We start from the raw sequence: 15,471 nt of genomic DNA, 5'->3' as shown, positions 1-15,471 counted from the left end.
ACAGAAAGGGAGAGAGATGAGAAAAATCAATTCTTGGTTGTGGCTCCTTAGTTGTTCATTGATTGATTTCTCATATGTGCCTTGACTAGGGGGCTACAGCAGACCAAGTGACCCCTTGCTCAAGCCAGTGACCTTGGGTCCAAACTGGTGAACTTTTGCTCAAGCCAGATGAGCCCGTGCTCAAGCTGGTGACCTCAGGGTCTCAAACCTGGGTCCTCCACATCCCAGTCCGACACTCTATCCACTGTGCCACTGCCTGGCCAGGCGACATTGACATTTTGAAAGAGTTCTAGCTAGGTATTTTTGTAACTCTCAATTTATGTTTGATTATTTAAATTTATGTTAGAATTAATGTTATATATTTTGGAAGAAATATTTCAAAAATAACTGGGCCTGGTCATAAATGTAAGCACTAAAGTTGGTGTCTGACAGATAACTTTAAAATTTTGCAAACATCCTGTTCTCCAAATTTATTTTTACTCAGTAGTTTTAGCATTCACTGATGATTATTGTCCAAGTGTTGTTACCATCAATGGTTGTAAAATGGTGATTTTAAAATTCTATCAACTTTTCCATAATTATTAGTTGTCTCCTAATATAAAGAGGAGCTTTGTCTTCTTTCCCTTCCTCCTTCTCTCCTTTCTTTTTGTTGTATCAGTATGTACTGTACTTTCGAATTCTTGCATTAGTTTTCAATTTTTTAAGATTCATTACTTTTTTTTTCTTTAGGAGAGAGGAGGGGGGGTAGTGAAGCATACTCCTTTATGTTCCCTGGCTGGGTTCCACCCAGCAACCTGATATAGGGTCATCTTCCAGTACTGAGCTATTTTTAGCACCTGAGGCTGTTGTGCTCTGTTGGAGCTATTTTCAGTGCCTGTGGTGACACACAAACCAATCTAGCAACTGGCTGTGGAGGGAGAAGAGGGAGAAAATGAGGAGAGGAAGAGAGGAGAAGCAGAGGGTCGTTTCTTCTGTGTGCTGGACCAGGAATTGAACCTGGGACGTCCATACTCTGGGCCGGCACTCTATCCACTGAGCCACTGGCCAGGGCCAGATTCATTACTTTCATTATTCATTTAGATTCTCAAAATTTCCAGATTTGGCCAGTGGGAGCCCCTTTTAACTTGCTCCTATGTCTTTTTTACATGTCTGTTTGGTTTATGAATATTTCCTTTAAAAAAATGTTTCAGACTTACCTGTATTCATATTTATGTCGCCAGCCATTTCTAGAATAAGCCTTGTTCTTTCCATTGCAAATGATAAATAGAAGTCAATAGCTGAGGGTTAGTTGTAACTCTTTCTTACTGGCCTGTTATTTATTATAGGCATTTTCAGCTGCCAGAACTAGAAAATCATTAAGAGAAACACACGTTTTTACTGATACCCCTACTTCCAAGGTAGCAACATAACATTCTTTCTTTTTCCCTCCTATTATATATTTGTGTCTTCTTTTCTCCATGATGAGAAACCTGGTTCCTCACAAAATCAGTAAATTTACTTATTTTCTTAATCTAACAGTATGTATAAAATTTGTCTGTAATATTTATAATTCTGTGTATCAAAGTCTTTATGAATTTTTCATTAGATTTTTTTCTTAGATGTTTGATGCTAATTTAAATAGCATTAAAAAAAACATTTTATTTAGTGGATGTTTATTTCTACATAGAAATTTATTACAGCCTGACCACGCGGTGGCGCAGTGGATAGAGCATCGGACTGGGATGCGGAGGACCCAGGTTCGAGACCTCAAGGTCGCCAGCTTGAGCGCAGGCTCATCTGGTTTGAGCAAAGCTCACCAGCATGGACCCAAGGTCGCTGGCTCGAGCAAGGAGGTTACTCGGCCTGCTGAAGGCCTGCGATCAAGGCACATATGAGAAAGCAATCAATGAACAACTAAGGTGTCACAATGAAAACTGCTGATTGATACTTCTCATCTCTCTCCGTTCCTGTCTGTCTGTCCCTATCTATTCCTCTCTCTGACTCTCTCTCTGTCTCTGTAGAAAAAAAAAAATTATTACAATGGCTTTTAAAGTTAAATTGACCTTGTCTTCAATGACCTTGCCTAAGGGAGCTATCAATTCTAATAATATATTTTTAGATTCTTTTATATTTTTCTATGGATAATTAGGTTAGCAAATAGTGTCAGTTTTTTCTTTCTAATCCTTAAATATTTAATATTAGCCCAATGAACATTAGTCATTGGATGGCTGGTTTATTTCAGATTCATCTCTACCTTTAAGGTATAGTTCTATAAGCTTGTATTAAAAAACCTGAGGGTCAACCAGAGCACTTTCTCTTTGGAAACTTCAACTCTGAACCTACTTAGCTTTTTAACTATTCAGTTATCAGTTTGAACTTGGTACCTGCTTCTAGGGGTAAAGGGATACCAGATACCAGGCTTAGCTCTCTTGGCTTTACTCTTCTCTCAGCATTTTGATATTTTCAGATTATTAAAAATATTGTATTTCCCCATCTATAAGACACTCCCATGTATAAGATGCACCTTAATTTTGGGGCCTGAAATTTGAAAAAAAAAATTATAAAGTTATTGAACTCAAATTTTATTCATCATAAAATTCATACAACTTCTCATCACTGTCAAAACTCCCATCCATTAGCGTGTCCTCATCTGTGTCTGATGACGAATCACTGTCTTCAATAATGAGTGCAAAAACAAGCGTGAAAAAGTGGGAAATGCAAGTAAAAAAAATCTACAACCACTGTCTAAGACGCAGCCAGTTTTTAGACCCCAAATTTTTCTGTAAAAGGGTGCGTCTTCTACATGGGGAAATATGGTATCATATATAGCTCTTCTAGTTCTATACTGGCTTTGAACAACTTCGTCTGGCCTTGCTGTGAGCAGAACTCTCCTAGGGTGTTATACTTTAAGTCAGAAGCCATATATTTAAGTTCCAGCTTTTTGTGCTTCTCAGTTGTTTGGACAAATCACCTAATTCTCTAAGCCTCAGTCCGCACTTCAAAATGGAGATAATAACTGTACTAACTTTATAGGTTTACCATGAGGGTTAAGGGTATATACCTAAGGAAAGCATTAGGAACTGTGCTTGACACAAAGTAAGAGCTATATAAAGTTTTGCCATTATTATTATTATTATCCTTATCCTTATCATCCACACAAAGCAGTTAACTTCTAGGCATGTAGTTAGCCATCAATAAGTATGGTTTAGCTGTAGTGTTATACATAAAAAACACTTAAACATATACATCAAAGCATTTTGTAAGCCATAAAGAACATAGGCTACAGTTCAAAAGCTTGTTGGAAATTTAAAGGTGATAATATCAAGATGTTGGCAGGCTGTGATCTCTAAGGAGCATTGTCACAGTTAAGTCACAATAATTAGAAGTTTGGTTCTTCACCTTACAAGTTTAGAGCATTAATCCTGATGCTGATGTCACTAGACAGTGTGATGATTCACACTAACCCAGTTCAAAAGAGACCGATACAGGCCCTTGCTGGGTGGTTCAGTGGATAGAGTGTGCCAAAGGTCACAGTTTGACCCCTGCTCAGGGCACATATGAGAGGCAATCAGTGAGTATACAACTAAATGAGAAAAGCTAGATGAAACAATGAGTTGCTTCTCTCTCTCTCTCCCTCTTCCCCTTTCCCTTCCTCTCTCTCTTTCTCAAATCAATGGAAAGTAAATACACACCCAAAATGACTGATACATAGTCAAAATCATAAGTTATTACTTTACAGCAAGAACTATCCTTGTTGTGCCTTCTAAAATTGCTTGTATTAAGCCCTGGCCAGTTGGCTCAGTGGTAGATAGTTTGGTGTGTGGATGTCCTAGGTTTGATTCCCAGTCAGGGCACAGAGGAGAAGTGACCATCTGCTTCTCGACCTCTCCCTCTCTCTCTTCTCTTTGTCTATCTCTCTCTTCCTCTCCTGCAGCCATGGCTTGGTTTGTGCAAGTTAACCCTGGGTGCTGAGGATGGTTCTGTGGCCTTGCCTCAGGCACTAAAATAGTTTGGTTGCCAGACAACTGAGCAATGATCCTAGATGGACAGAGCATCGCCTCGTGGGGCTTGTAGGGTGGATCCCAGTCAGGGTGTCTCTCTGTCTTCCCCCTTCTCACTAATAGCTTGTATTAGTATTACCAATGGGAAGCCACATTGATTAAAAAGTTATTTGGTGCCCATGGACTAGGGCAGGGAGAGAATTCTCAGGTTAGAAGAGCAGCGGTACTGTTTTCCCCCTAAGACTAGCCTTGCCAGGGCACTTATGGTTCCAGAACAATGTTAGTCAAGCTGATGAGAGTGTCTGTATTTTCCTAACTCTCCCACTTTCTTATTAATCCATTTTTGGATTGATTATTAAAATAATGAGGATGTAGTTCTATTATTTTGTCTTCTCTGCTTCTAGAATCAGTTTAATATATAATGATTTGGCAGGGGGATCATGTAGTCTAACAGGGCAGTACTCAAATTGCATCCGTCCCACTTAGTAGGTGTGTGATCTTGGACAGAGTTCTAAAAATCCTTTAAGCCTCAGTTTCTCATCTGCAAAATGAAACCTACGCCTGCCTCTTAGGAGCCCTGTGATGATTAAATTGCACTATTTATTCAAGCCATTTCACCTTCTAAGATACAGAATATGCTCAATAAAGGGTCACTATTATGCCTTTGGTGTGTGGATGTCCCAGGTTTGATTCCTGGTCAGGGCACACAGGAGAAGTGACCATCTGCTTCTCGAACTCTCCCCCCCCAGGAAGTAGACTATCTATTTTTGACCAGTATGCATTGATGATTATGTATGTATGACTGATTACTCTTTAGTCCCTTTCTCTAACTTCTACCTATTGTACAATTTCAGGTGTTTCTCATTTGGTATTGGAGAAGGAGCCTCCACCAGCCTAATCAAAGGCATTGCTCGGGCAGCGGGGGGTATGGCGGAATTTATCACTGGCAAGGAAAGGATACAGTCGAAGGTGAGGGACAGGCACTGTGTCCCAAAGTGGTGATCCAGAGAGTGTGGCGCAGGATGTGCACAGCTGCAAGAGCTGAGACAATGTTTGCCTCTAGGATTCATTTCTTTCTGTCCCCAAGGCCTTGGCCTATATACTTAATGGAGCTGCTTTGGACTTTATGGTTAAGAGGTCCACTATAGTTTCTGGAGAACTGGCATCTATTTCTAGTAGCTGGAAGCTCCAAAACAAAATTCTGGAAAAGTTAGGGCTTTGTGTTTAAGACAAGAAACAGAGAAACTAAAAAATTTGACCAAGAATCATGATTGAGAGACCAGGAGTATACGTTAGGATCTCTTTTGGTCCTATATTCTACCCTCCGCACAAATGATACAAAGAAAACAAGAAGGACAATTGTAATATGTCTGGTAGATTGGAAGAAGTGGTAAATGGATACTCATGTGATTAGTATGCACAGGGAAAGGCATCTTCTACCGCTGGTTGTATTTCTAAGTTCCTCTTTCCCTGTTGGTACCATTTCTTATCCAATGCCTAGTTCTCTAGGGTCTCTTTTTCCCAGACATTTCCTTCATTCACATCTATTAACTTTCTCTGCTCTAGCTTCCTCTGGGTAAAGCAAAAGTAATAACCCCCATATCCTGCTATAGTATTAAGGAGTAGGCATACCATGATTGTGTTGCATAGCACCTTGTACATAATAAACATTCAGTTAGTATTAGTTATTGTTGGCATTATTATTTTGGTGCTTATTCTGTTCTCTTTCTTCTACCAGGCTCTGAGGGCCCTGAAATGGTCTCTGCAACCTGTAGTAGAGGATGTTTCTCTGAGCTGGGGTTTGCCTCCTGGTCTATCTGCTAACATGCTTTCTCCAGAGCAAACCGCCATCTTTAGGGGTCAGAGGTTAATCATCTATGCGCAGTTAACTGGGACGATGCCGGTGAGATTCCATTCTTATTTGTTTCTCTAGTCAGAGTAGCTACTGCCCTGAACTCTGCTCTGGATGCTGGCCAGACAGATTCAGCCTATCCCCTTCTCCATCTTGTCAAGTCTCTCTGGGTATCTAGTCAGAAATTTTAATGTGTTGGGTTGGGGAGTGGCCCCGATTCTGACATTTCTCTTGGTGACCTCTCCTTTCCATCATTTCCTCTCTTCTCTAATTTGTAGCCAGCAGAGACAACAGGAGAAGTTTGCCTTAAGTACACCCTCCAGGGCAAGAGTTTGGAGAATAAAGTGACATTTTCTCTACAACCCAAGTCTGATGCCAAGTGAGATTTCAGTTCTCATTTCTTATTTCCTTCCTTCCTTCCTTCCTTCCTTCCTTCCTTCCTTCCTTCCTTCCTTCCTTCCTTCCTTCCTTCCTTCCTTCCTCCTTCCCTCCCTCCCTTCTTTCCTTCCTTTCTTTCTCTTTTCTATACCTTTCTTTTCCCCTCCCTTCCTTTCCCTTCCTTTCCCTTCCCTTCTCTTTCTTCTTCTTTTTCCCTGCTATCCTTGGGGATTTCCTGCTCTTAATTTGGAATTCAATTATTTCCCTAAAATCACTTTTCCTTTTTATTGATTATTTATTTATTTTTAGAAATTAAATTGAATGGGGTGGCATTGGTCCACGAGAACACTTTTCCTTTTTAAGCCGCTCAGATCGCATCTCTCCCCTCTCTGGTTTTCTCTCCTTGTGCTGCCCCTAACTTCTGAGGATTCTGAGTAGCTAGCACATGTGTTCTTTTCCCTAAGTCACAGGAATTGTTTTTTTTTTAGCTTCACCATTCATCGCCTTGCTGCCAAGTCCTTCCTCCAGACCAAGGACGTGGGTTTTGGGGAGACTCCGGCGAATGATAAGAAAGATGTGTTGAGAGTCAGCATTGAGTGTGGAGTCATAAGCTCCCACACAGCTTTCATTGCCATCAACAAGGAGCTCAACAAGCCAGTTCAGGGACCCCTGGTTCATAGGGAAATTCCAAGGCCAGTTATGATGGGTGCTCCTGTTCCTGCTATGAACTTACGATGCGCTGGAGCTGGTGAGTTTTATGTCATTGAAACTCATAAAACAAGGGGCCCTGGATACCTGGATACTTCATTTAAAGTATATGTTTATGAAAGATCCTTTATCCCCCCTTGTCTTTTTACATCTAGAATTTCTGTTCTTCTTTCTTTCTTTTCCCCTAGGGATCAAAACAGACACACACACACACACACACACACACACACACTATTATTTTTTTCCTTAATAATCAGATGTGGGAGGCCCTTAGTCATAGATACAGTGGGAGAAAAAGAAGATATTTTATTTATATAAATTAAAATTGTTGTATTACTTGTATGAAAGGTGGGGCTGTGTGCAGAATTTGGGCTGAGTAGAATGCACAATAAAGATGGTGACTGAGGCTGACATGGAAAGGAGCAGATATGTCTCAAATTGTCAGGGTCCTTTGCCAACAGCAGAGAGCTTTGGATGCCTCAGTACCAGTGTCTATAGACAAAGGCCTCATTCTCCTAGGAGCACTTTTTACTACTTGAGCATGTCATAGCCCAAGAATGGTTACGATCCCTCTAGGTCCACGATGAACAAGAGCCTGTATTCTCTCAGTGAGCATCTTTCCAGTGACTTTTTCTAACCAATGTTTGTCTGTCACACATATAGCTCCAGTTAAATACCAAGCTATTGGTTATGGACTAAAGAAGAAAAGCCTGTCTCTCAAACAGACCTCTCCTGAGATGGGAAGGGCTGATGATTCTACCAACAGGACCAACTTGGAAACTCACCATACAGGTGAGATGGGCCTCAGTTCTCTTTTCTTTTTTTTTTTTTGCATTTTTCTGAAGCTGGAAACAGGGAGAGACAGTCAGACAGACTCCCGCATGCGCCCGACCAGGATCCACCCGGCACGCCCACCAGGGGCGATGCTCTGCCCACCAGGGGGCGATGGTCTGCCCATCCTGGGTGTCGCTATGTTGCGACCAGAGCCACTCTAGCGCCTGAGGCAGAGGCCACAGAGCCATCCCCAGCACCTGGGCCATCTTTGCTCCAATGGAGCCTTGGCTGCGGGAGGGGAAGAGAGAGACAGAGAGGAAGGCGCGTCGGAGGGGTGGAGAAGCAAATGGGCGCTTCTCCTGTGTGCCCTGGCTGGGAATCGAACCCGGGTCCTCCGCACGCTAGGCCTCAGTTCTCTTTTCTGATCTATGGGAACTGAAGAACTAATTTTCAGTGCTGTTATCCTGTGTCTTTCCTGGCCGGGAGGTAATCATTTGATATATGTCAGGCAGAGAGTAAGATCTGTCCAGTCCCTGTATTTTCCAGGCTCAGCCCAGCTTCAGCAGTCTACTGCATTAGGACACTGAAACATACCCAGTGGAGTTTGGGGTGAGCCTTAGTTACACTATCCTCCTCTCCATCTCAGCTTGTACATCTTACCTACAGGCTGGGACCCTCCTCTTGCAGAACTCAGCTGTCACCCTGTTTAGGTCCCAGCTGTATTTGTCATTCTTTCACAAGTTGGGTTTGACGACAGATCTTCCTAATGCTGTCTGATGACTTTCTGTCACCAAAAGGTATTCCTTAGTCATTTGGCTGCCTGTGTTCCAAGTCCCTGGGCTTCTCATGTACATGACAAATTGAGTCAAAGTACATTTTACCTCTAAGGATGCCTATTCTACTAACATAGGCTTACAGGCAAGTTCTTTCTAGTCGCTCCAATTTTTGCAGAAAGGGTTTATGGTGTGTAATCGTTTATTTGTTTAAACATCGTTACCACTTACACTCTATTTGTTCTTCTTATGCAGCTAATAAAGAGAGGGCTTCCAGGTCTCAGGTGCATTTAGACCTCTGTGCTACCAATCACTGTGGGGTGTTAATAAAATTTATTGAGGCCCTGGCTTGTTGGATTAATGGTAGAGTGTCTGCTGACATGTGGAAGTCCCTATTTGATTCCCAGTCAGGGCACACAGGAGAAGCCACCATCTACTTTTCCTCTCTTCGTCCTCCCCCTTCTCTCTCTCATTCTCTTCTCCTCTCATAGCCATGGCTCAATTGGTTTGAGTGCATTGACCACAGGTGCTGAGGATGGCTCCATGGAGCCTCCCACTCAGGCACTAAAGATAGCTTGGCTGCAAGCATGGGCCTAGGTGGGCACAGCATCAGCCCCAGATAGGGATTGCCAGGTGGATCCCAGTTGGGGCACATGCAGGAGACTGTCTCTGTATCTCCCCTCCTCTCACTTAAATTAAAAAAATCTGTGATCTTTAAGCAGTTCTTTTTAAATGTGTGATAGATTTTATTAGTTTCAGTGATGAAATAGTAAAAGCTGCAGGCATTTAAATATTACAGAGTGTTTTCCAATATATTATCTCAAGGGGCCTGTTGTGACTTAATGCTAACCCCAGGCACTATCTAGCAGTCTAATGGCTATTTGATTATTTAGGCTTCCTAGATTGTTATCATCCTTGTCACAAGTAGCCCTATGTCCTTTATGTCAGGATAGTCAAGTGGTACCCACTTATTTCCAAAGCAAATTGAGCCATTCCACTCACATGTTCACAGTAAAGAGAAGAGAGACTTGTGGACTCCTCTTCTCCTCTCATATGTAAAGCAACTGCAGATTAGTACAGCATCTCAGCTGTTTAAAGTTACTCAAATAAATTTTACATTTTGGGGCCTTTATTTTACTTTATTACTTTTAACTGAATTTACAAACCTCAAACTTCCTACATTCCGTGAGCTGTGTTGTAATCAACATGACCAGCAGTCACATTTGTTGTGATTTTAAAAAAATATGTGGGGGAAAAAAACAAGATGCCAGATTATCTGACTTGGTTCTCCAGGCAAGCAGGACAGACAGACAACCTTGGCTGGCTCCTGCGAGCTGTCCCTGTGATTGGGCTGCTTGCCTTTAGGCAATTTTCATATCACCGGCATTAGACACTAGACTACTCTTTGAGGTAGACTGCTAACTGCTCCCTTTATATCTGCTTTCTTTTGAAATTTTTGATAATTAAAATTCAAGCTATATTTGTCTAGAATTCTTTTTAATACACCTAAAGTTTTAAGGGTCATTTAAACAGGACTGGATAAGACTTTAAACAGCACTATTATGCGGATTTTTTAGTACGCCATGTCTTTTTTTCTTGTTGCTGAATATTTAAGTGCAGCTCTCTTAGTGGCAATATGTCACTGGGGTGGCCCACATTGTCACAGATAAAATGCATGTCCCCTAGGGGAAGGACTGAAATGGGAATCTTGGTAGGCTCTGCTTAGCTCTCACTCTGCTAGAGATTCTGAAATTCAGACCTTTCTTGCTCAAGTATGCCAAGGGGCTAGAGGTCTCTTACTCTCTCATCCTCTTTCTTTTTTCCTCCCCCAAAGTCACTGGAGAGGACCCTCTTGTACAGCTGGTTTCCCTCCAAAAGGCAGATGGTTCCTGGGACCTGAATGACAGTCTGGCCCTGGTCCTACAGATGAATTTGGAAAATATACAGGCTGCAGTTCCCATCAAGGTGAGATGCAGAGAAGAAGGAGGATATATATTTTTGAGAGGTTGTGGTCAGTAAAGAGAATTGTGGTGAATCATGACTCACCTGAGGAAGGAGGTTATCAGAGGCCATAGATTAAATAAATTGCTAATAAGCAGAGGTTGAAGGATATTTCTGGATAGGTTAGAACAGAAAGAACAAGGGACTAATGGCTTAACTAGTAGGAGTTGATGGATGACAAAGGGAAAGGAAAAATTCTTTTTAATCTAACTAATTCCCTGCCAACCATCTTAGTGATAACAATTGTTCGTTGAGCAATTATGCTATGCCAAGCACTATGCTAGCCACTTAACATTCATGATATTATTTATTCATTACAACAATGAATAAGGCCAGTCCTCTTCATGTTGCTGTTTATAGATGAAGAAACTGAAGCCCAGGGAAGGGTATGTGTCTGAGTTTACTTTACTGGTTAGTTGCAGAGTTGGGTTCAGTTCTAGGACTGTCTGTCATCAGAACCTACATTATTTATTGTTCCTTTTCTTACTGAAGGAAGTGGTCCAGATGTTAGCAAAATTTTATTGATGTTACGGAAGGTGAAGTATTACTAAAATGACCTAATTATTTAAAATGTGTTTAAGTTTGCTGATGAGGATATATTACGTTCTAGAATTTCAAGGTAACTTACTTAATCTTCTGAGGTATTGTTAACTACAGGACAAATGCCAAAAGCCTGAAGGACTTGTGTCATTTTGATTTTACAAAGTGTGGAAGGTGATGAAATACACCTGGTTATTGGTAATTCTTCATTTTCTTTCTCTCTTTTTGTTTTGTTTTGTTTTTTAGTGATAGAGAAAGAGAGAGAGAAGGACATATAAGGCAGACAGACAAGAAAGGAGAGAGGAGAAGCATCAATTCTTTGTTGTGGTACCTTAGTTGTTCATTGATTGCTTTCTCATATGTGCCTTGACCAGGGGGCTTCAGCCAAGCCAGTGACCCCTCACTCAAGCTAGTGACCTTGAGCTCAAACTGGCAACCTTGGGCTTCAAGCCAGCGACCTTTGGGCTCAAGCCAGTGACCATGGGGTTACGTCTATGATCCCACACTCAGGCCGGCAACCCCACACTCAAGCTGGTGAGCCCATGCTCAAGCTGGTGACTTTGGGGTTTTGAACCTGGGTCCTCTGCATCCCAGGCTGATGCTCTATCCATTGCACCACCACCTGGTCAGGCTGCATATGTTTCTTTTATTATAGTTGACTCATCTTTGTAGGGTTGTTGGAGCACTGTCCTGCTACTTACACTGGATTTAAAATTTAAGAACTTTCTGCCCTAGGACTCAATGAATTTTTGCCCTGAGGTTTGGGGCCTGGCCTTAGGTCTTGCAAGTCCTAAATGTGGTTAAGGGAGACCAGGCAATCTCATTAAGTAGCAGTTTGGGGCATGGGAAGTGAGGAGCGACTGGAGGTTTTTGCATTCCCTTGGCGGGGGGGTGGGTGTTCCTGCTCCCACGTGGAGGCTTCAGGGAAGTCTCCATCTATCATTGTGCAGAGTGTGGATTCCTCAGCCTGGGCCACAGCCCTGGCAGTGCTCTGGCTGCATTCCAATCATAAGGACATGAAGTGTGAGTGGGAACTTCTGGAGAGGAAAGCTGTGGCCTGGATTCGCCTCCACGCAGGTAGGAGCACAGTCCTAACACCCCAGCTCCTTCCCTCCTTAGGAAGCTAGGCATCTTCCCACACACAGAGCGTCCAGCCTGAGTGGGTGACCCAGGGAGAAACCCCACAGTCCTCTCCCCCGACCATCATGGTCCAGACCCTTTCTGGTCTCCCAGCTAGTTCTTTCCTTGGCAAGATGAAGGTGCAACCTTAAATTGGGGGTGGTGTGTTCATAAAGAGGGAAGGGCCGTGGATGGGGAGCGTGGATTGTGAAAGGACAGGAAGCAGCATTCTTGCTCCTCACTTATGTCAGTATTATACTGGGATAGGACTCTACGTGGAGAATTTGCTTCTGGAATGTTTATTATCTCACTGCTGCTGAGTGTTCCTGGGGCCACAGCAGAGTGAAGGGAATCTGGGCGATGAGAAAGGAAAAGTCAGGGGGACTGAAGCAGGACACCGGGAGGTGACTGGGGAGGTGCAGGGGGGACTGGGACAGGGGCACGTCCCCTCATTGTTGTCCCTCAGCCCTGATTTTTGTTTTCTCCTCCTAATAGGCTCTGTCATGCAAGTGCTTATGGAAGCTGCTACGGCCTTTCTGAAATCACCTGTTGATCCTGCCATCTTTGCTCCCTGAGGACACTGACGGGAAGAACAAGTGCCTTGTTTATGCTGCTGTCCTTCCCCTTTCTTCTGCTGTAACGTGCTTTTGTAGTTTTCACATATCCTGTCAGTTTCTTGTCAGAAAAGTAAATGCCCACCCCACCTGGCCTCTGTGTTCAGGTTCCCTGAGAATATGGTGATCCTTTCCCAGCGGGTACTCGGCCAAGTGTCATGGTCCAGAACCCATTCCCTTCCTTAGAGGAGTTCAAAGGCAGTACATTGCCTCCAGGTCTTTCAGGATGACAACATGATAAACAAGTGACGTGCACTCCAGATGAAAGGTTGTAGCACTGATGTTAGAAAATAATCTGTATTGGAGAATTCTCTACCTTGTCCATTAACTTTTAGATTTTATGTGCTTGTGAGGACAAGGCGGGTGAGCTATACAGTTTTCTGTTCTTTGATAGGGTGAAGAGTGGGAGAGGAGGGTGAAAGCCAACACTGGAATCGATATAAACTCATGATGACAAACAGAGAGACTCGGGTGCACTGTGAGCGCTGGCACTGTTGGGGACCTTCTTGACTGATTCTGCTTGGGTTTTGCTCACCTATACTGCATGCCTTCCCTCTCCCTGCCTCAGCATTGAGTCAAGCCTGTTGGAGATAGATGTTTCTTCTTAATTAGGAAACATCTTAAAAAGAGGGTGATGGTAGAATCCTTAGCCCCAGCCTGAATTTACGGGGCCTCTCAATCAGGCTCTGATCTAGTATACTAAAAGGAAAAGCAAGTTTGAAGGCAGCCTTGCCTGAGACTGAAACCTGGGTCACTCACCCCAAGAGAAAGAAAGGAGCTCCCCGTGATCATTTCTTTTTTTTTTAATTTAAAATAATTTTATTGAACTTATTAGGGTGACATTGGTTAATAAAATTATACAGATTTCAGCCTGACTCCCCGTGATCATTTCTGACCTTTATGTCCCACATACTCTCTTCTATTGCAAATGTCCCTATTTGATGTGTTGTCCCTTAACATACTGTTGTATCAACATTAAAATGACTATTTCTATGCCACACTTTGTTGTATCTGATCTTTTGTCAATTTAATCATTGAACCTGCATTGGTGTCTTATCTTTTGTTTTCCCTCCCAACTTTTCTGATGCCTTCACTGTCCCCATCGTGTCCTGTCCCCATATTGTCTGTTACAGGCTGATTTCCTGTCTTATATGAAGCAAGTAAAGGGCACTAGTCAGAAAAGCACTATTAAAATCCTGACCATACGGCGAGCGCAGATAGTGGGTGAGAGATTCTCCCAGGAGTGGGCGCCTGTGTTCCTGGACAGAGGGGCAGATCAGAGGCCTTTGTGTGGGCTGAAACCGGAGTCTCGGGGTTGCCCCTGTGCCCTGAAAAGTGGTGCACAGGGAGTATGCAGGAGTGAAATTCCCTACACTTGAACTTCTCTGGTGGGCGGGGCACCTCACCCGGGGCAAGAGGCAGCCGCCTGATATCCTGGTTGGTGAGCACGGGTAGTGGGTGAGAGTTTCCCCTGGGAGTGGGCACCCGTGTTCCTGGACAGAGGGGCAGAGTCAGAGGCCTTTGTGTGGGCGGAAACCGGAGTCTCGGTCGCCCCTGCGCCCTGAAGAGCGGCATGCGAAAGCGAGATTCCCTACGCTTGAACTTCTCCAGGCGGGTGGGGCACCTCACCCAGCCATACAAGCTAACAGACCCGTGAAGGATTAGCATAACCCACAGTCTGCTCGCCTCCCAACTGACCTATGCGACCCTACTGACAAGATCTTTCTCAGGCAGAGGCAGCAGCAACCCCACAGCTGGGTCACCAGGAAGGAAAGACTAGGAGAGAGGCTCCGGGAAAATGGACTCTCTCACTGTCGGAGCCTATAAATGCTAGTGAGCCTCGACTGCCAATGAGACTGAAGCACAATACATGACATCGCCATAGAGACTTATCAACTGCAAACCTCTACCTAAGCGTGCCACAGGGGCAGACCCGGGGTACAGAGTCACCGACCAGGAAGAGGGAGAGAAAAGAAAAAGCAAGAAGATAACCTCTCAAAATCAAGAATAATCCACAGACTTTATAACCTATCCCATTTTATTATATTTGTTTGTTTGTTTCTCTTATCTTCTTGTCTTGATTATTCTCTTCCTCTTCCAATTTGGTCGTTTAATTCTCTGCCGGTCTTACTCTCTCCTCTCCTTGAACTACACTACCCATAAGTGTTACATCTCCCATTATCTTTCCTTTCTTCTTCCTTTCTCTCTATGAGGGTTGCACTCCAAAACCCTTAAGTCTCTCTCTCTCTCTCTCTTCTTTTGTTCTTTTTTCTTTTATCTTCTTTTTGTGTTTTCCTCTTTCTTTTTTTCTCCCTCTATATTAGTTTCTTCTTTTCTCCTTTACTATTCCTCTCATTCAATCCTCAATCACGAACAAATTATTTTATTTGGGACTCAAATTTTTCTTTGTGGTGCTTTGGGGTTATTTTACTTTGCTTTTTAAACTCACTAGCAGTGCTCCCAACCCTGGCTCTCCATTTTATCTAGTTTTTGCTCCACTAAATACAATAGTAATTTTTTAATTTTTCCCCCTTTTTCCTGTTTTCCTCTTATTCCTCTCATTATATCTCTTAGTCAACCATCACCTAAAAGCAAATTATTTTATTCTTGACCCATATTTTTTTCTTTTTTGCATTTTGTGGGTCCATACCCCCTTTTTTTTGCCCCTTTATCACTTCTCCCCAACTGAGGCCCTCCATTATTGGTAGTTTTTGTTCTATTTAGCACATATA

The 15,471-nt window shown here is 43.0% G+C and overlaps 1 protein-coding gene across 2 annotated transcripts in view; it reads left to right on the top strand.

Moving 5' to 3' along the window:
• Positions 1-13,739, top strand: part of VWA5A (von Willebrand factor A domain containing 5A) — a 36,683-nt gene extending 22,944 nt beyond the window's left edge. The window contains exons 12-19 of one of the 2 annotated variants that reach the window (XM_066365288.1): positions 4,835-4,949; positions 5,719-5,883; positions 6,111-6,211; positions 6,699-6,958; positions 7,582-7,710; positions 10,300-10,430; positions 11,957-12,083; positions 12,621-13,739. In XM_066365288.1, coding sequence (XP_066221385.1) covers positions 4,835-4,949; positions 5,719-5,883; positions 6,111-6,211; positions 6,699-6,958; positions 7,582-7,710; positions 10,300-10,430; positions 11,957-12,083; positions 12,621-12,700 — 1,108 coding nt within the window. In that variant the 3' untranslated portion in view covers positions 12,701-13,739. Of the gene's footprint in view, positions 1-4,834; positions 4,950-5,718; positions 5,884-6,110; positions 6,212-6,698; positions 6,959-7,581; positions 7,711-10,299; positions 10,431-11,123; positions 11,205-11,956; positions 12,084-12,620 lie in introns of those variants that run through there. The other variant, XM_066365289.1, reaches the window with a different exon arrangement.
• Positions 13,740-15,471: the final 1,732 nt, after the last annotated feature.

Source organism: Saccopteryx leptura, chromosome 2 (genome assembly GCF_036850995.1).
Source record: "Saccopteryx leptura isolate mSacLep1 chromosome 2, mSacLep1_pri_phased_curated, whole genome shotgun sequence".
NCBI classification, from domain to species: Eukaryota; Metazoa; Chordata; class Mammalia; order Chiroptera; family Emballonuridae; genus Saccopteryx; species Saccopteryx leptura.
The sequence above is the reverse complement of the archived record's forward strand: the minus strand, read 5'-3'. Positions and strand labels throughout refer to the sequence as shown.